The sequence below is a fragment of the Natator depressus genome, chromosome 14, assembly GCF_965152275.1.
Source record: "Natator depressus isolate rNatDep1 chromosome 14, rNatDep2.hap1, whole genome shotgun sequence".
In the NCBI taxonomy this organism is placed as follows: Eukaryota; Metazoa; Chordata; order Testudines; family Cheloniidae; genus Natator; species Natator depressus.
This window is the reverse complement of record NC_134247.1, coordinates 15608200-15629131: the sequence shown is the minus strand read 5'-3', so window position 1 is coordinate 15629131 and position 20932 is coordinate 15608200. Positions and strand designations below refer to the sequence as shown.

General features: G+C 44.4%; 1 protein-coding gene across 2 annotated transcripts in view; it reads right to left on the bottom strand.

Moving 5' to 3' along the window:
- Window positions 1-1464: 1464 nt before the first annotated feature.
- The window catches only part of UNK (unk zinc finger), a 65712-nt gene continuing 46244 nt past the window's right edge, over window positions 1465-20932 (bottom strand). Inside the window, exons 11-17 of one of the 2 annotated variants that reach the window (XM_074971046.1) lie at window positions 17226-17294; window positions 16462-16636; window positions 15101-15202; window positions 13418-13606; window positions 9021-9202; window positions 7988-8245; window positions 1465-7566 (exon numbers count right to left, since the gene is read on the bottom strand). In XM_074971046.1, the coding sequence (XP_074827147.1) occupies window positions 7411-7566; window positions 7988-8245; window positions 9021-9202; window positions 13418-13606; window positions 15101-15202; window positions 16462-16636; window positions 17226-17294 (1131 nt within the window). In that variant the 3' untranslated portion in view covers window positions 1465-7410. The remainder of the gene's footprint in view (window positions 7567-7987; window positions 8246-9020; window positions 9203-13417; window positions 13607-15100; window positions 15203-16461; window positions 16637-17225; window positions 17295-20932) is intronic. The other variant, XM_074971047.1, reaches the window with a different exon arrangement.

Below are 20932 nucleotides of genomic sequence, written 5' to 3'. Positions count from 1 at the left end.
AGCAACAGCCCCCATGCCATGGCTGATGAACACAAGGTGTAATTAAACCGTGTTATTAATGATTGTTGCAGCGCCGCTGTGGTGGGTGAGGGAGCAGTTGGCCACATCATGACTGGGTGCCTCTGATACTAGTGTCAGAAGAGCAGCAGAAAGAGCGGAGACAACCTGGCTGCCTTTTCAGGGTGCCGTACGGGGCTTGTGAGTGAAGCTTTCTGGGATCTTTCGTGAGCAATGTAGGCCATTGAAATAGAGGCCAGACCTTCCTAAGGTGACAGACAATTTTGGATGCCAGATTAGAGGCACCTTAAACAGGCCTGATTTTCAGAGGGAGGGTGCCTAGCAAATCTTGATCAGCCCCAGTGAAATCCAGATCCAGGGCAGCACCCGTGCTCAGGATGTGCTGAGCCGGTTTCAAGAGTCACACCCAATCCAAGTGGGCTGCTGGTGAGCTAACGTCAAGTCTCTGACTTGCTTTAGCTTGAACTCCCGGATAGTGGTGCCCTGAAGGGACTCACAGCTTCTAAAGGCAGCAGGGAACTCAGGCTCTGGGCTCAGGCCATTTGTCCTGGGGTGGTTTCTTGCATGGTTCCAGCAGGATAAAGTTCAATGCACAAGACACATTTGAATAATAAAAAACGTAGAGTCCAGGGGAGTGGGGTATGGGGAAGCTGCATGAGACACTCCAACCCCTGACACACCATGGGAGGGGATGGGAGTCCTGCTTGAGCCCCTTCAGCTCCTGATGTACCATGGGGGATGGGGATGCTGCAGCCCCTCCAGCCCCACACAGCCAAGACAGATGCTGCAGTGCCCGTAGCTAGTTCTCAACACACGTAAGGTCTGATCCAAAGGCCAGTGACATCTGTATTAAAAATGCATTTTCCAAAGATCTTTTGGAAATGTTTGTGACAGCTGCCATCTTCCATGCCACCAATGTACCCTTATAGTGCCTTTCATTCAAGGATCTCACCATGCTTTTAATGCTATTTCACACAGAAAGTGGGTGGCAAATCTGAGAACAGATCCAAGGTCCCACTCCCAGGGTCCTGCTCTAACACTGCCTTTGATACTTTTACTGATTACATCATGGGACTGCTTCTTCAGCCGGGCTACCTCTCATTCCTCCAGAAGGAGTTTGAGACCTGATCTCACACCAAGACCATGAATCTGCGAAGAGCCTCATGTGGCTCGGTCATTCCATTGATGCGACTGTCTCAGCCCTGTTATATATTGTCATATAGATACATCTTGATTGTAAACTCTTTGGGGGAGGAATGTCAGCTACAAAGCTGTCTGGGAGGTGCCCAGCCTCTCCTAGTGCTGTATCCCAATGAGCTGGGTCTGTAATTACAGGAACTCTTTCGCTCCCAAGAGCAGGGCCAAGGCACATGGAAAGTTCACCCCACTGCCTGGATTCACTGTGCGCACATACACACACAAGCTGCTTGGGTTTTTTTTATTAGCAAAAAAATAAAAATTTATTGTCCTCTAGAAAATCCATCCTGCCCTTGGAAACTGTGACACAGATTGCATTCCTTCCAGCCCCACATGCAAATTCACTCTGCCGAGAAAAAGAGTCTAAACCAGGTTTCCAACAGCCAAAACACGTATTTACAGAATACGAGAAAGAACGACAGCTGAAATCACAGTCTATACATGGAATCAACAACACATTGTACACACCACGGATTACCATTCTGCCACCGTCTACACAGACTGAGGGATGCTCCTTCCCAATGCTCCTTCTCCGGGAAGTCCAAGAAAGAGATTGGTCAAGAACTGCCACCAGATCTACTGTAGTGTGTATTGTTTAACGCACTTATTTTGTTTTAACGTGGGAAGCTACAGCATAGGGAAGCCCCATAGATATCTTTGATCCACAGTCACTAATTTGCAGGAATACTTCACTTTTGCAATACTTTTCTTGACACCAGTAACATCTATTTTCTGTTTGCAGTGCTCCAGGGATTATTATAATCCTGGAGGAAAACACTGGTAAGAATATTCTGCCTTCTGGGAGGAGGAAGAGGGAACAAGAGGATGAACTGTGGCTAGTGGAACAGCAATGAATTACTGAGTCCATTCAGCGTTAAACTCTTCCTCACACGGTGAGGAATTCTCTTCATTGTCTGAACTGTGCAAGCCCTTGCTAGTGGCTCAGGTTAAGCTTTGGAGATGTATGGAAAGTAAAAACCCCTTCTGAATGAGAACAGCTGCAGAGGTCCCTTTGCGGGAAGATAGAATGTTGTGCTCCCTAGTTGGGCCATTTCCCCGTATCATCTGACTACTATGTCACATACCCCCATGCCACAGTCTGGGTTTGGCTGGGTGTCTACATGGCCGGGAGATGAGCTAAGCATGGCCCCAGTGTCCCTAGGCTATGTAAATGCACTGTAGCTTTCCGAACATGGAGAAATTCTCAGGCTCACAGCTATTCTCTAAGGAGATTTTCTAGCTTTTTGAAGTATATATGTAGAATATTGTTGCTCTAATTCATCTGTTTCAAGTGGACAGACTTGTATAGTTTTCATAATAAAGTACAAGTTTATTGACCTTTAAGAATACTGTGGTTTCACAACACAATTAATACTCCCTTCCCTCAAATCAGGGCTAGGAAGCTGCCAAGCAGGCAGAATTAGTCACTGAGGTCAGCGTTTCTAATGAAACCTTCCAACGCTACAGGACATTTTGGGAGGCAAATGCTACTTATCCAATAAGGACTCTATGTGGAGGGGTGGAAGCTATGGGGGGTGTTCCCAGGCATACCCTATCTATTCAGCATCAGCGAACTGGGCTGCTAATTCAGAAGGGCTGGAAATTGTCCACTTTGACTAAGACTTTTTTTCTTTTAATGTGACTCAGTCCATAGAAGGGTCCCCTTGGTCTGATTTAATTATTCCATTCATTACACTATGGACTTTTCTGCTCCAAAATACACAGCCCGTGACAATACATTAGAGGGGCTGGGTGCATTAGCACCAATATTTCAGCAAGCCCCCTTTTGATAACACACAGAAGCTGGCCACAGAATCCTGTTGCTTTAAGAGCAGCATAGTGGCTCCATGCAGGGATCACCTGGCTCAGACGATGTAAAGTCAACAGCTGCTAGAGAGAATTAGAGCCTTTGCCCTTTTTTTGGCCTTGTCCCCCAACTCACACTTATTTTCTTATTAATTTCTAGCAAGAAAAGGGCCCCCAAATTATTTATCAAATACACACAGATCAATTTCTCTGTTCCATCTGGAGCAAAAGAAATCATTCACATTTCAGAGATTTCATGTTGTGAAAGAGCAGCAATTAAAAATTCATAGAAACCTAGCTTTAAAAAGCCTTTGTTGAAGGACCAGAGGAAGGAGAGAAAAAGTCACTGTGTTTGTATAAAGATACAAAATACAATGTACTGGGGAGAGTGTCACACTTCACACCTGGTGCTAATCCCTTCAACCTGTTCTGCTATGATTGGTGTGGGGCAGGGGAGAATCAGGATTTGAGAGCAGGGAGGGGGAGGATTTTTAGATTATTTCCAATTTGGATTCTTTGGTCCTTCTGGATACGTATTAAACAGAGAAACTGTGTTTTGCTCAGAAGGCAAACCATGTAGTTCTCCAGGTTGGAATTTCTCTTGTACCCCACTTGGCTAAGCAATCTGCCAATGGGGAAAAGTCTGACCCCCCAGCATGACCAGCTAGTTCTGCATTACTAAGGAATTACCAGATCCTAATGGGACAGACATGAGTATGCTGATCATGGGTCAATGTAACTTTGGGAGGAGAAGGGAACACATCCATAGAACCTCCCCTGTGGGAATCAGTTGCAATTATGCAGCCAGTTCTCTGGATAAACTGATTTGTCCAGAGAGCACGGAGTCACAATGGACAATCCTACAAGAAGGAAGGAAGGAGAGTAATAAACCACAATGTTAACAAAAACAAACATTACACACTAATTTCCATCCAGTAGCCACGTGGGCTGATCAGCTTCAGAGCTTATAAATATTACAGACCTGATTCGAGAGTTTATTCCCTATTATTTTTCCATTAGTTACCAAAACAGTTTAGTAAATTTCATTTTCATTGGGTTTTTCCTTCCCCCTTTTTTTGTGGTTTTTCATTTATTTTTAAAAAAGAATTTTCATACATTTTAACAAATGATCTTTCCTTAAGATCAAACCGAGGCAGGTTCGCAGGCCTTTGAGACCAGTCCCACCTCATGGCACAGACATTCAAAGGCTATAACCAAACAACATGGCCACAATAGTCACCCAGCAGTATCGCTCCATACAAAAAAAATTTAAAAATTGATGCTAGTTACAATAAAATACACATGGAAAAAAGCATTTTTACCAAAAACAAGTTAATGGGGAGGAGAAAAAAAAAACAACTACACAGAGCTGCACTTAGAGATCATCTGGGAATGCATATTAACCCCTTCCCTGCAGAGGAAGGATGGAATCATGGAAGCAAATCTAATTAATTCCTTGCATTAAATACGAAATACTTTGAAAGTCTCTGATAACAGTTTAATTGTTCCTATTAACAACCATGGGCTGCTGGGGTTTCCGGTGCACTTCCAGGGTGGGGAAGGTGGGTAAACTAGCCCAGATCACCCAGAACCAGGAGTCACTGATGGGATTAAAGACCCCATCATGCAGTTTTTAATGTAGGTAAAACTCCCAGACATGGAGGTTATGGTCCTTTCAGACAGAACGGATACTTATCAATGTGTGTTATAGTGTCTCTGCAGTAGGTGCATTAAAAAACGCTTAAAAGAGAAAGAGAGACTCCGATGGGAGTTTTGCTCCTGCAGATATGGCAGGATTTAGCCAAAAATGGGTAATAATAAAACAGTGTCAAACTCAGGCCTCAGATACGCACACAGTGTGAGCCGTGCATTTGTACCTGAGAGGGGAGTTTGCCCCATTAACGGCAGCCTGTTTGCAGTGCCCCACAGCCTGCCCGCCCCGTACGGTGAAAGAGAACATAAACAAATTAATGACCTAGTTGGTCAGTTGGTTGGGAACCCAGCAGGTTATTGCCTCCCTCTGAAATCAGAAGTCAATTTACACACTGGAAATGGTTGTAGAAAAGCTCAGCTACTAGACAGGGTCCTGGCCAGTGGCATTTTGTTTTTCCTGGAGGGAAACAATGAACTTGAACATTTGTTGCTGGTGTAGGGCTAATCTGGAAGTTCCCATCTCTCTCCTTCCTCACCATACTAACCTAGGAGTACACTGCAATGCCAGCCCAAGTGAACAAGTAGAAGGTAGCATGAGCTCCCCTGCTGATGGTGCTGGGAGGTAAAGATCCAGGGTGCTCACAGCAGGTCAGATCCCCTAGAAGGATCCAGCCAGAGTTTGCAGAAAGCTGCATGTTCAAAAGATGAACCTGCACAGCAGGAGATGGGAGAGTAAGAGAGCCCAAGGACACCGGAAGATATTCCTTGCACCAAGGAAAAGGAATGTCGTGGAAAAGGAAGTGTGTTCATGGGACCTCAGTTCCTCCTTTCCCATCTGTCCCCATTACCAGAAGGAGATTGAGTTTGGTGGAACCCTATCTTTCCTGTTACACTCCCCAGGTCCAGCCGTTGTCTGCTAGACACCTGCAGGCTGGACTCTATTGCTAACTCCACCAAGTCACCAGGAATGTTTGTACACAATGGCTGGTGGTTTGAGGATTTTCAATGTCCAGTTGAAATTAAAGTTCTTTTCCCTTCTCAACTGACACGATATCTTGTCCTAGTAACTGAATAATTAATGTGTGGAACTGGACATTACTGAGCAAACTAGCTTTAGTGAAGTTTCAAATTAGTGTTATACATATATGTGAATAAGAACAGTATCTGCAATTACACTAGCTAAGTTTAAAAGTCACACGTGTTATCAAATATCATGCTTCAGGGCATAAAGCAGTCAGCTGTGATCAGGAAGAAATAACTTATACCTGTCTCTGCAGCCTCTGGCATTGGCCACTGTTCAAGGCTGGAATAGATGGAGCAGTGGTTTGCTCCATGATGGAAATTACTTTGTTGCCACCGGCATAATGCTGTGTCAGCAGCATGAATACTACTGGCACCTGTAGCAAGAGTGCAGCTGGAGATCACAAATGGAACTTTTATCACTGTCCTGCGAGCTGCCTGCCTGTGTTGGCTGAACAGCCTGTTAGTGACACAGAAATAAGTAGGTTGGTGTGGATACCTCTGTTTACCGTGGCACAGCAATGGCTCTGCTCATCGAAGGAGAACCCCTCACAGGGATCTTCTGAGAATTCCTTACTGAAAGTGCTAAATATTAACCAGATGCATGGGCAGAGAAAAATTACAAACTTCCTGAGTTCTGTGCCCTGCCTCAGAACCCAGGAAGAGCTCAGGCTTCACCTTCACCCACCAGACAATCATGGAGAGCACAGAGCTGTGGGAACCCTGTTATCCTTGAGGCAGTGACGCAGGAAATATCTGGCCAGTTCAAGTCCAGTCATCACCTTCCAGCTCATCTCCCACCCTGACATTCTCACTCACCAATCAGAATCTCTTCCACATGCATCAGCAATTACGAAGCACGTCCCCAGACTACCATCCAACCTGAAGCTGAAATACATCTCGACAAAGACACCATCGGGGGAGAGACAGAACCTGTGGTTCCACCTCCCTTCTACAGATTAGCCTTAGCTTGCCGGCTGGGCAGTATTTCTAAGGACTCTCAAACCCAGGACCCCCCAAACAGACCTATAATATACACTAGCCACTGGCCTGGCCTGGCCTGAGTTGCTTTAAATTCAGTATTTTTTCCCTTTTGTTGTTTTCTTACAAATATACAAATTGTGTAAAAAAACTTCTAAAAAGTGAACTTTGTTGTTTAAATGGACAGGCAAAGTTCTTGTGTATTCAGAGATCAGCAAGCATCCGAGCGAGCAAAGCTCTAACCCAGCAGACACCCAACAGGGCTTCTGTCAGCGGGGATGGCTTTAACAAGCTGGGTCAGTAAAAGAGTGCAGGTTTGAAGACATGATCAAGCAATGGGAATTCATCTCCTTCCTCCCCCATGAGTCCAACCCTCACTCTGGAAAGCACCTGGAGGCCCCTCTCCCCAACTCCAAAACCCTCAAAATAGTCAAAAATTTGTTGTATCCTAAATAGAAAAGAGGAAAAACACAGACTCTGCACAAATGGCCCTTTGTGCTGTATTAACAACAGCTCTCAAAGTTCCTAAATGGTTAGAATTAGTGGGGAGTGGGAGAGGGGCAGTTTAGATTGGGGATGTAAAATATTAAAAAGTGCTCTGCAACTAATTTTTGTTTTATATATATATATATATATATATATATATATATATATATATATATATATATATATATATATATATATATAAAGTTAAAAAGTTCTATGTGATATGAGAAACCAAGTGTCCTTGAAGGGTCACGACTGGAGAGTGTGTGGCCTGTTGGGATGGCAGATGGGGCATTCGCCCTCCTCGGCACACATTTCACACAGCACGGCATGTTGGCACTGTAACACCACCCGGTTCTCCTCCTGACACTTAAGACATTTCACTGATTGCATCTGAAATACTGCCTGCAAGAGAGGACAAACCAAAACACAATCATCACAAACAAGGAGGTGCTGGGGAGAGGGAAAGCTCCTCCCCCTGCACACAGTGGAGTATATTCCCATCAGCTTTGTGAAGTGAAAGTGAGGCTGCACAGGCTGGTGTATTGAGAGCTGGGTTCCTGGGTACTTTTAGGTTCTATTCCCTGACCTACTTAGATTTAAAATTGTACTCTAGCTATAGCCCTGACCTCTGTAGCTGTAGAGACCAGGGCTACAGCATTTATTTAACCTGGTTATAACGCAGTTTGACTAGATCCACTCAGGCTGAGCAAAAAAGTTGCTAACTTCTGTTTTGGCTGTATAGACAAGGCCTCAGATCTCTACAGACCAACTGGAAAGTAAGAGGTAAGCGGAATGCTCCCACCCCAAGGTCCCTCATGCTCACCTTGTCGACTCTCTCCAGATTGGCACGCAGCTGTTTCTGTAGGGTGTACAGTGTGGAGAGTGAGAGGGTCTCTAGATCAGAGAATGAGCGAAGGAGCTGGGGGTCCTGGCCAGCATGGATCCTCTCCAGCTCCTCCTGGAGTTTCTTCACTTGCAGCTCCAGGGCTTCCCTCTGCTCCCGGGCCAGCTCACATTCCATGTTCGCTGTGCTGGCGCGATCATTGGCTTCCTCCGCTTCCTTCTTCCAAGCATCACATGCCTGAAAGTCCCAGCAAAAAGAGAGAGTCAGTATAAACCCTTTGCCAGCATCCGAGACCAGCTGAGACTCCCTTTTACTTATCTACCTATTTAGATTCACACCAATTTGCCCACATGAAATTTACACCCCCTTAAAGTCAGTGGGCCAGATTCCAAGGTGGTGTGTGCACTGGCATAACTTGAATGCTGAGAGACCAGAGGAGAGGTGTAGCAAAAAAAAGTGGTTAACTGAAGGATGTAAGAAAGTGCACGTTAAATCAATGTCACTCTCTGCAGTAACTAAGGCCTTGGCTACATAGGAAAGTTGCACTGGTTTAACTAAAGGTGTGATTTTACACCAATTTAATTAAACTGGTGTGAGCCTCTGTATGGAGATTCTTATTTCTGTTTAAAAGTGTCTGGTTTCAGTTTAGCTTAAACGGATTCCTAATTGACTATGCTAAAAGGAAATAAACTTGCTTTAAATTGAAATATGAAGTGTCCACACAGTCTTTTGTACCACTTTAACTAAATCGGTTTAAGATGGCCCCTTTTGTTAAATTGGTGCAACTTTAGTGCGTAGACAAGGCCTTACTCCATTCCAGCTCCTAAGCACATGAAGTACAGCACAGCTCTCATTCCCTTACCCATTGGTAAGTGGGTGTAAAGAGGTCTAAGGGATTCTGGCTCCAAGAGGGTCTGAATTACATCACTTCACATCATCTCTAGGTTTGGAAAAGCCTCTTTGGCTATGCCTTGACATCCTGTTGCCACATCCTCTGCAAATTGCACTGTACCTGTTTGGCTTGTTTCCAGGACTCCTCCCACTGCTTAATTGTGCTGTTGGCTTCATCCAGTTCTTGTCGCAGTCTCGTCAGCTCAGCAGCACCTGGACCTGACAGAAACGCAGGTGAGGTACTGGGCGAAAAACTCCCAGAAGCAAAGTGCTCCCATATGCTGCTGTTCATCCCATTTAAACCTGTTTCACGAGGAGACAGAGAGGGTTATGTCACAGGTGTCGGAGGTTTCCCCACTTGTTCCCTGCCCCTGTGAAATCCAGGGCTCACAGTGAATGTTTAGGAAGCAGAGGATTGTTTTAGGAACCAGTTCACTCCTTCAGGAGACAGTCATCCATTTGGGGACAGCAATGCTCACACACTAAAGGTCTCACACTTTTATGTAGCTGAGTGTGTAGTTTGGGAACTGACGTCTCCTGCCACCAGACAGAAGCTCCCCTTGAATGTGGCTCCGTCTACACAGGCTATAAAGGGGAGTTTTTCAATTGAGTTAGCTTACCCCAACTGAAATCCCCCCATTTGCACCTGTGAGAGACAGTTTAACTTCCTCAGGATCATTTCAGCTGGTCATGCAGTAGCCTAGTTAGGCGTACGCTAGCGCAGCGGTTCTGAAACTTCATTGCACTGTGACCCCCTTCTGACAAAAAAAATTACTACATGACCCCAGGAGCGGGGACTGAAGCCTGAGCCCGCCCGAGCCCCACTGCCCTGGGCAGGGGGGCCAAAGCTGAAGGCCAAGGGCTTCAGCCCCTATCAGGGACCTGTAACCTGAGCCCTGCCACCCAAGGCTGAACCTAAAGCCTGAGCTCCGCTGCCCAGGGCTGAAGCTATCAGGTTTGGGCTTGGGCCCCGGGAGGTGGGGCTTGTGCCCTGATGGGGGGCTCAGACTTGGGCCCCGGGCTCCAGTAAGTCTAATGCCAACCCTGGCGACCCCATTAAAATGGGGTCATTGGGCATCTTGACCCACAGTTTGAGAACCGCTGCGCTACCTCAACTGCAAACACCCACTTTGTTTGCCTGTGTAGACAAAGCCAGGTGTGACTTCTCCTTCGGATTCCACAGTAAGCAAATCAGTGCCACGCATGCCATCTTCGAGCACTAAGAGGGCAGTGATCTAGCTATAGTCACATTCTTAGCCTAGCATCTTCAAACCCATTTCCCCTCTCACAGTAGGACTCAGGGCCTTGGGTGACACAGTGGAAGGAAATATATGATAAACAAGGCCACACATTGGTCATGGAATCCAGGATTTGTGCCTTGCCAGTAAAAAAAGTCTCTGTTTTTACTCAGAATGAACCTCTGCAGCCCTCATCCAGGGCACAATCAACAAGAAGTTGAGGGATGACTGCTGCGCACACACCAGAGAGCTCTGGGTACTCAGGCCTTGTCTGCTCACCAGCTTGCACCAGTTTAATGAAAGTGTTGTTTAAAAGTGATGTAGTTTAGAAGTGATTTAGCGGCAAATCTCTGTGTGGACACTCTTAAATCAATTTAAACCTGGCTTATATAGATTTGTCTTAATTCAATTTCTAACTGCATTAAGCAGAATTGATATAAATCAGGTTTAAATCAATGTAAGAGTGTCCACACAGGGGTTTGCACCAGATTAACTCAAACTAATTTAAAGACCAAATTTAAGTTAAACCAGTGCATACAGACCAGCCCCTAGAAGCACGGCAGAGAGCATCTCAGTCAGAAGCAGCACTCAAGAACCAAGCAGCTGGTTATCCTTGCTGGGCAACTCAAACCCAGTCGCAGAAATTAGTTAGTTTGGGGTCTCTACTGCTTCTTTCAGGGCTTGTCTACACTAGAATGTTGTACCACTTTAACTAAATTATAAAAGTAGCACAACACCCCAGTGCACATGCAATTATAACGGTGGAAAGGTGCCTTAAACTGGTATAGCTTATTCCTGTATGGGAAGGGAAATAAACTATACCGGTGTCAGCAACTTTTATAGCAGTACAACTTCATCCACACTAGAGGTGGTATAATTATTTTTGGGGGGAAAAAAATCCCACCACAACCGACAGTTATGCTGGTTCAAAAACTGTCCCTGGCCTCCCACAGCTCTCATCTGCTGCCTCTAAGGAGGGAATGTCTGTCCATTTGCCCTCCTGCTGGTAAAGCAAAAGGATTAGCAGTGGGGGAAAGTTTAACGTTTTATTTTTATTACTGTTCTAGATCTCTTGAAAGGGAATTTGGCAATGATTAGGTTGCTGGTGTCCTGATACCACTGCCTATCATGCTGACCAATGAAATCTCACTGTTTCCTTGTACTCCCCTGCCCGTCTGGCTCCATCTGCTGTCTCTTGTCTTGGACTGTAAGCTCCCTGGGGCAGAGACCATCTTTTTTGTGTTTGTACAGCAGCTAGCACTATAGGACCATAACTAGGGCTCCTAGGCACTACAGTAAAACAAATAATAAATAAATAAAAGTAATAACTATTCACACTAGGCATTCTATCTCAGCTATATTCAATGAGCTGCATGGACAAGTCCTACATTCTAAAACGGTAAGTTACTACGTCAAAAAACCTTAACAAAAGCTGAAAAGACTCAAATTATTCCCACTCCTCTACTGTGTTCTAAGCTGTATTTTGCTTTTTAAAAAATTCAGATCACGAAATGTATTTTGCAATTTTATTCCATTTCTTTGATTCTGCACTCTGTGTGATTATATGAATACAAACTATTTAACGCTTTTCTGCTGAAATAAAAAGTATAGCTTTATTAAAATAATTTTTTCTGTTACATTTCCCTTTTCTTACTGAAATTGTGACTTTTCTCATGAATAAAAACCAGCTGTAATTAAATACCATTGCCTTCTGATAGGTCTTTTCTCATTAATGTCATTGTATAAGCCGTTCAAGCAAGACCAAAAAGAATGCGATTACAAGATATGAGACACAGCGTTGTTAGATGCATGGAGCAACGGATTAGCAAAACATTTAGCTATTTTACTGAGATTTAGCATTGAATATTAAAAAATCTCCCAAATTTGACAGAAAAAACTAGGAGTACTTGTGGCACCTTAGGCCTGGTCTACACTTCAGGGGGGTCGACCTAAGATACGCAACTTCAGCTACGCGAATAGCGTAGCTGAAGTCGGCGTATCTTAGGTCGAGTTACCTGGCCGTGAGAACGGCGGCGAGTCGACCACTGCCGCTCCCCCGTCGACTCCGCTTCCGCCTCTCGCGAGCTAGAGTTCTGGAGTTGACAGGAAGTGCGTTCGGGGATCAATTTATCGCGTCTAGACAAGACGCGATAAATCAATCCCTGATTGATTGATCACTACCCACCTACATTAAGGTGAGCTATTATCATATTAGCCCACCTTAATTGATTGGTCTCGTTAGAGCTGGTATGACAACCCCCATTTTTTCATGTTCTCTGTGTGTGTGTGTGTGTATATATATATATATATCTTCCTATTGTATTTTCCATTACATGCATCTGAGGAAGTGGGCTTTAGCTCACAAAAGCTTATGCTCAAATAAATGTTAGTCTTGAAGGTGGCACAAGTACTCCTCGTTCTTTCTGCTGATACAGACTAACACGGCTACCACTCTGAAACCAAATTTGATAAGTGCTCTCTCACTATGGTCTAAAGGAAGCCCTATTGCCTGTTGTTGTTGTCACACACACTGATAACTCAAGAGTCACTGTAACATTCAGCCAATCAAATGATTTGATTTCTTGAAATATCTGTGGGTTCTTACCAGATCCTGCTCCCCCATTCTGCCTGTGTTGTGCCCTCAGTGTAGGGGGCACAACTTTGGGAGTGGAGGTGGGGATGGAAGGGAATGTGGCTGGAGCACTGCTGCATTCTGCTGAGCCCAGGTTGTAGAATGGCAATATGAAGGGAACTGCAGCCGGGCATAGTCTACAGTATGCTTGAGGCTGCTCTTAATTACTCCAAGGCCCAGTCCAGCCCCCATTTGTTCCCAAGAATTGAAGGTGGCCTAAAACCATCTTCCCTTCTCCACTTCCGTTCTGTTGTGCTGAGGATCCAAGCTATAATCACTTGCCCTAAGCTCTGAGCAGAAAGAGATACAGTCTATTTGTCTGAGCACAAGATGGGGAGCCAGGAACTCCCAAGTTCTCATCTCATCAAATCATCATTAGTGCTATGTGAACTTGGGCAAGTCACTTAACCTTTCTTCTACAATTTCTCTGTCTGTAAAATGGGGATATTTGCTCCCTCTAACACAGAAGTGCTGTGAAGATTCATTAATTACATGTTGGTAAAGCAGCTTGCAATTTTGTTGTTATTATGGGAAGGAGAGGTATAAATGGCAACACTGAAAGAAGACATTCAAATTAAAGTTAACTTAAAAGAAAATACTTACATGGTATAGACACATATGTATATGTAACACACACTGTGCATTTACCTAATGATCCATGAGAAGTTGATGTCCCCAAGAATGTGTTTTCTGATTGGCTTAAGTGTCCCTGGGGCTGATGGAGGAAATGCGATGATAGGCTGACCGGTGGAGAAGGAGAGGCAGAGTGAAAAGAGGCGGAACTTCCAAGGGACCCAGGGATATTTACAGGAGCAGAACTTTGCAGCAAACTCCCACCTGGACAAAGAACACACAAAGAGGATGGGAATGTATGATCATGAAGTATGGACCAGAGGACAGCACAGGAGTTTAGAACAGCAGATGTTAGCTTCCCTCTCCTCAACAAAAAGGGGAGCCCTGGGAATTCCCACCATTTCCCTTCTACGTTACACAGCTCTCAACCTTCAGAAGGGGCACTGCGGCCAGCACCCTTCTGGCCAAGAAGGACCAGATGTGACTCCTTTCAGAATATGCCAAGACTGCTGGTCAACTGGCCAAAACAGAGAGAGGCTCTCCCTCCAGGCCCTGAATGCACTCCCCCTGCAGAGTTCACAGTCCCTGCGAGCCTACGGAAAACCATTTGTTTTAGATATCAGGTGAGCAGCTTTGGAATGAAAATTCACTTGCAAAATTTGTTCTTCCTTTTTTTAATACCAATAAACTATCGGCATTCACGAGGAAGAGGATCTCATCACCACTCGGTCAAACTAAAATGAGCAACTGGCTTCAGCTGTACTTGAAAGCTTGCAACTAGTGGTAACAGAATCGAGCTCCACTACACCAGAGAGCAGTCTCCTCCTGCTGCACAGATAGCTCCAAAGAGTTTTCTCCCCGCCCCCCTCCACTTGGTACTGATATATCCCAGCTTCAAAGGCAATGGTTAACACCCAGACCTAAAGGGAGTGACAGAAAGATCACAATTCCTCTATTCCATGCTTCTTGTCTCTCTAGGCCAACAAGGCTGAGCTGTGGCAGGAATGGGGCCCTCAGAGCACACAGAATCTGGATGTTGAATCAGTATGTTGATCCTTTGAGGGGGATCGGATCTAAAATCGTCCATAGAATGGAGTTTGGTTTCTCAGGTAAGGTTCTGAGCAGTAGCTGCGTAGGCAAATAATAGCCATTATGGAGACAGCATTAGCTCTTACAGAAGAATCTGTTTCATTGAGTAAGGGGATGTGGCAGCTAGACACCAATGCTCTCTGCAAAGAGTCCTGAGATCTATAACTTCTGAGCCACTAGAGACAGGCAAAATGGATGTTGGTTCAAATGTCACATACAGAAGATGAGACATACATTGTATGCTTTGATATAAGGCCATTCACTATCAAATGATCCTGTGACAGTAGAACAGTATTGCCAGGTCACTGGGTTCTCTGTGACTTTTACTGGGATTTTCCTCAGGAGATGTGAGTTGCTATATTTTCAGCTGTTTTTACAGCTCCCAGACACATTTTAGATGGTCGCTGTTTACAGACCAAGACAAACAAAACATGCTCATCTCAGAAACATTCCTAGGCCCCGGGCAAGAACTCATCTCTGCTAACCATGGAGAGTAAACTTTTGTTCTCAGGATTCTCACTAGTTGCCTGAGTTAGTTACAACTGTTGCTTCTAACCAATAAATCTTTTTTGAGGCTGATTTTAGAGCTTTGTGGGGGCTGGTTCAGCCTAGCTGATCTGGCAACACTGCTTGGCGATGATCAAAGAAAGCTCTGTTGCTTTCATGTACCTATCATGATGCCACTCGTGTGGGGCACCGTGCTGCTGTCAAATGTCTTCTCCAGGGCAGCCACTCCGAATTCGTTCAGGTCCAGGTCATCCAAGGCAGATTCTGCCGGACACAGAGGTACCAATTATGTTACAAAGGACCAAAAACTTCAAGAGATAGGGTGGCCCAAAGAGCCTACATACTGCAACAGCCATTGCTGTCTACTGGGCAGTGTACTCAGCCCTACTCTCGATCCTGTGCAGTGTCGCTATTAAATGATTTGTTGTGAGTCTAACAGGCAGTTTTTCATATTGGTTTCCGTTGCCTGACCTGATTCCCCAAGATTTTATATCAACTCGTTCCCAACAGTTACATGAAAACAGACATACAAATCTGAAATAATAGCAATCCTCACAGATCTCCCCCATAGTGACGTTCTGGTTCTGTCCATACTATGCAACACCACCTGCCAATGTTCTGTCTGGTTATGGCTAATGCTGTATCGCCAATTTACTGAGGAGAGGCCTAGAAATGGACTAGCAGCAGCAGGCAGATTGCAAATCAGGTCTGAGGTTCAAAGACAGTATAAGGTGAAGAAAGCTTACACAGTGCCTGCCAAATGCTATATCTAACCATATTATTAAAATATACCTCATCACAGACTTACAGATATACATATACTTATATACATACATACCACCCAGGCCTGTTTATTTGTATTAACTACTTTTATTGTTGTAATTAATTTACATCAGAAATGCTGGCTCATGAAAGAGGATACAAAGAATCTGACTGACAGAACAGCAGTGACTCCCCTACGGGAGCCCCTTGCTCTACTCTTCTAGGGACTTTGTCCTACACTGGGAGCTCTGGATGGGGAGAGATCAGCATATAGCTGACCAGCCCCTCCTGTTAAAATCCTCAAAGGGAAAATAAAGAAGTTGTAGCTGTGGAGACTGTCACTGGGATTTTCTGCTCTACACAGTGTATACCCAAAGTCTGACAAACCCACGCACTCTCTCAGGGCCAGATGTTATTCATATAGAGTGAAAATCACCCCTGCGCAGAGGGCCAGCTTACGATCTATGCACCATCAAACCTCTCTTAAGCACTATTTTGAAGGTCCAAGTCGCACTTAAGGAGTGCATAGCCCTTGTGCTGATCCTCTGTGCAGGGGTGAATGTCATCCATAATGACCCGCAGAAAAGATTTGCCGAGCCATAGTCATAGAAACCCTAGAATCGCAGGGAAGTGTGGGATAAGAAACTAGAGCGCACTGTAACATCCTTCAACCTCATGGCTGCAACATGTTATTCCAATTCTCATGCCTGAAGAGCCCCTCCTGAGGGCCCCACTCAGTGTAAATAAACAAGCAGTGTTACCTATAACAGACTCCACTGTGTCGCTGGTAGGGTAGAAAGGAAGGGCATTGGCATTCATGCCTGGGATGCTGCTGGTGCCAGCGGGACTTGGTGGTGTTGCTGCCAGACTGGAGGTGATACTGGAGGAGATGCTGGAAGTCAAAGGGCTCCCCACTGGAAGAATCCCCAGTATGTCCTGAAACAAGAAGGGGGAGGTAAGAAATTAAACATATCCACAAAAGAATCACTTCAGTAACATGCAGCGATATGGCATCAGCCAAGGCTCATTGGTGAACGTGTTCTTTGCTGCTTCCATTCAGACAGATGGTTACTGCCACCAGTGTGGGGGTGGGGAAAGAGGGAGAGATTAACTGTTTGTGTTTCATTTCTACAAGTTTGTTTCTTTTTAGCCTTACAAAGATCCTTCAGGCCTCACTGAAACGAACTCACATGACCCACAGGTAGTATACAATCAGGGATCTAGGTCATTCACTCAGCAAACACATTTCCTGGAAACTGACAGGGACCCTCTCTCTGCCACAGTCCAGAGCTGTGAATCTAGCCTGAACTCACGCAGGCCTTGGCCTTCACACACAAGTCTCCAGAAACCACTGGAGGGCCCTCCCTTCTCAAAAGGTCATTTCTGACCTAGAGTGCCCTGACTCTGTCTGGCCTGTCATTGGCTTCATGCTGATTCATTTGGCTCCACAGATCTGGCTAGCGTTCTTATTTGAGGTGGGGTGAGCTCCAAGCAAGGTCTCAGAGCTCTGTTGGCATTACTGTACCTGTTTGGGCTGTAATAGAGGCTGCTCCTGGCTCCTGTATTCCAGTGAATGGGATTTTATTTTCGCCTGCTGCAGTAAATAAATGGAACAAAAGATAAGCAGGGGGATTAATAGCTAAATTGGAAATGGCTGACTGGTGGCTTTTGGAGAGGCCATGAGGAACATGCACAGCCCCCACCCCTTCTATTAGGCTGTCCTGGATGCTTTAGAATCCAAAAAGCGGGGCTGGGTGCTTAACAAATGGAGAACCCCCACAAATCGCTCGCCCTCTCCATACACGGACATTCTGCTCATTTATTTATGGATCTATTGCAATTATGTTTGCATTTAACTGAATTCCCTTTCATTAACATTAAGAACGTCTTAAGAATATGAGACCAAGTGTGGATTCCTTTCCATTGCCCATAGTGTCTGCCATTCTCCAATACAAAGAGGCAGAATTGGTAGGAAGCACATTACATTTTTATTTGCTTTTGGAATTATTTATTTTTGACAACATACTTTACTGTTTATTCTTCTACTTCTCCAGACAAGGTCCCAACCAGGATTGCTTAGTTTAAAAAGGAAAGGGAAAAGAAGTGACATCAATTTCCCCATCTGCAAAATGGGGATAATGATACTGAGCTCCTTTGTGGAACGCTTTGAGATCTACTGATGAAAAGAGCTAGGGATTATTACTACTACTACAAAGGGATCTAAAAAAGATGGGGTAGAGATCAGCCAGACTCTCTTACTTTCATTTCCCATTAACAAAAACAATAAAGGCAAATGTAACGAAATTAAAAAGCAACCAAAAAATAGACTCAAGGAAATAATTTTTTTTAACCTGTGGAACTCAATGCCATAATAGATGCCACTGAGCCAAGAGCTTAGTGGGATTCCAAAACAGAGTGGATATCTATATGGAAAAAAATATATCCACGGTTCCACTAGCTCGGATAAAAAAATTACAAGTGATTTGAAGCCTCTTGCTTCAGGACATTATTAGCCAACCACCAACTACAATAACTGGGGTCAGGAAGAAACTTCCCTCACGAGCATGTCATTGCATAATGGTTTATTATGGAGGTTTGGCTGCTGTTATCCTGCTGTATCTGTGATAGAAGGCAAACATGGGATCAATTACACACCCTGAGGCTGTGAAAAGGTGCCCAGGATCTGCTCTGCTTGTTTCATTTACTGGGCAGGATCCTTGTGATTTAGAGAAACACATTCCAGACATAAAAAGGGCTGCTCCTCATTTTATTGAGAGTACAGAGAGTAAACAGATCTAAGAGAGTAGGGAGAAGGGGAGATTCAGGCATGATGCACAACAGTATCACACAAAATGAAGAACTTGCCTGCCATGATCTGCCTCAACTTTTTGGATCACCCTTTCGGGGTGAGGGAAAGATGGGGTGGAGAGTTAGACAAAAAAAAGTTGTTACGAAAATGATGAATGATTGACTGCTGAGGATGGTCACCGTAACCAGAATGAATAAAGAGAAGAAAGACCAGCAGTCGAGCATAGAATTCCTCTCTTGTTTTATCTAATTGATTCATTTTCTCTCTTTAATCTGCCCACTGCGGGCCACAGTCTAGTGAACAGGCAGGTGAGATATGGACTCAAAGATCTTTCTGTACTGCTCTCCCTAAATAGTGCACCGTGTGTATGTGGCAGTCACAACTGAACTGATCTCAGGCTTGTCTTTCTTTGTGTGCAATTGATGCTGTGTTATGTTAGTGCATCTGCGTGTGTTTGATAACAAGCCTGCTAGACTACCCAGTGCATCTCTTCCTTGCTGACACTCATCTGAACGCAAAATGTGACATAAGCAGGACTCAGCAGTTAGAGTGGAGAGAGAGAGAGATGCACACATACAAACAGAATCAGCGCCCATTGTTTTTCCCACCCTTGCTGGGAGGATTCTTACCAACATACCTGGCAACGTTGCAGCTAAGCCTCACTGAAGGTTTTTAATACATTTCAGGGCCAGCCCCAATGTCTGCAACTCTGAATTTGGTGCAACACCAGTTAAAACTTGACATTTTTCTCCTTTATGCCCAGGTACAGTAGTAAAGAAACGCCTGTACTCTTGAATAACATTAGAGAGTACAAAACTAACCAAAACAGGTAGAAAAATTAGAAGTGGAGATTGAAATTCTATCTATACCTTGCTCTGTTGAATTGTGGGGGAGGAAAGAGTGGTGTAAATTATGGATGAAACACAGAACAAGCTACATACAGCCCAGAAGAAATCTGCTATGCAGCATGTTTGCAGGTTACTAACGCTTTTCATCCAAAGGTCTTAAAGGCCTTTACAAACACTAATAAAGTAAGCTGCACAACCCCACTAGGTGGTAAGTATTATCATGCCCATCTTACACCTAGGTAAACTAGAGCATGAAGAGGTTAAGCAACTTGCCAAAAGGACCCAGAGAAACGCAGTAGCAGAGTCATGCACAGAACCCAAGGGCTGTGACTCTGAGACCGAGCTGTACATCACACTCCATCCTCACCGCACGTGAAAGGGTGGAAGAGGATCAATACTAAAAGGAGTTTAATTGGCACAGCTTTTCCAGTCTTGTGTCACAACCTGCATGAAAACTCCGTAATGAAAAGTTACTTGTGTTACTTGCTTAGGAAGCCAGGCCAGATATTCAGGTCTCTTGGCTAAATCTGCTGTCTTTCTTTTTTTAAAACCAAGTATCATTTATCCAGCTACATTCAGATTCTTTTACTTGCATTGTGGTCGCTTTAGCATGCATGCTAAGCAACCATCATGTTTTACTGGGCGTGTGTTTTGGATGACATACTACTCATACATTCAACTGAACCGTTATGGAGCATCACACAAAGCCTGGTTCACCAATGTGAACTTTAATATGGATGGCCCAGATCCGTTCAGAGTAGCACAATGACAGCAGAAAATGGCAGAAGATAGATCCTACAATTTTGGGTCTTTGCGTAGTTTTCTGCCAACTGTACATTTTCATTTGGGGGGGAAAATGTAAGAATCCATCTTTCGTTTTTTTGAGAAGAACATTCTCAATCCTTTGCTGTTAGCTAAACATAGGCTGATGTCTGAAAATCACTTTAAAGATGAAGAGTTATGTAAGTGCTAAGTGTTATTATTATTATATTATATTATTACTGCTCTGTTAGCTCACCCTTGCCAAAAACTATCGTCAACCAAACAACAACAACAGCAAAGGTACAACTTCCCCTCCATTCACCTCCAAGAGAGAGGAATGAGACGGCTCATTTAAATACTATCACTATGAAGTCTACATCATACTCAGGTTACAGAACTAGGCAAAAGCCTCTAACCAAAATGTTCAAATACGAGCGCCTAAAGTTCGGTGTCTAATTCCTGGCCTGATTTTCAAAAGTGCTGAGAACCTGCAGGACCCACTGAAGTCAATGGGAACTGTGGACTCTCAGCACCTCTTGAAAATCAGACCACTTTTATTTATTAGATGCCTAAACAGGGATTTGGGTGCCTAATTTTGGGCACCTCCATTTGAATATTGTAGACTTTTCTCTACAGGGCTTTAGCACAGTTCAGTCGCATGGTTACTATACAACTTGGCTGCGTGCACACAAGCAACGCCATACTATGTCAGAGCATACTGCCAGAACACAATGTATTCATAGTGCAGACTGGGCCTCACTCACACACACATCTCGAGACAGGGCCCTTTTAAGTGTCATATTTATATTCTCT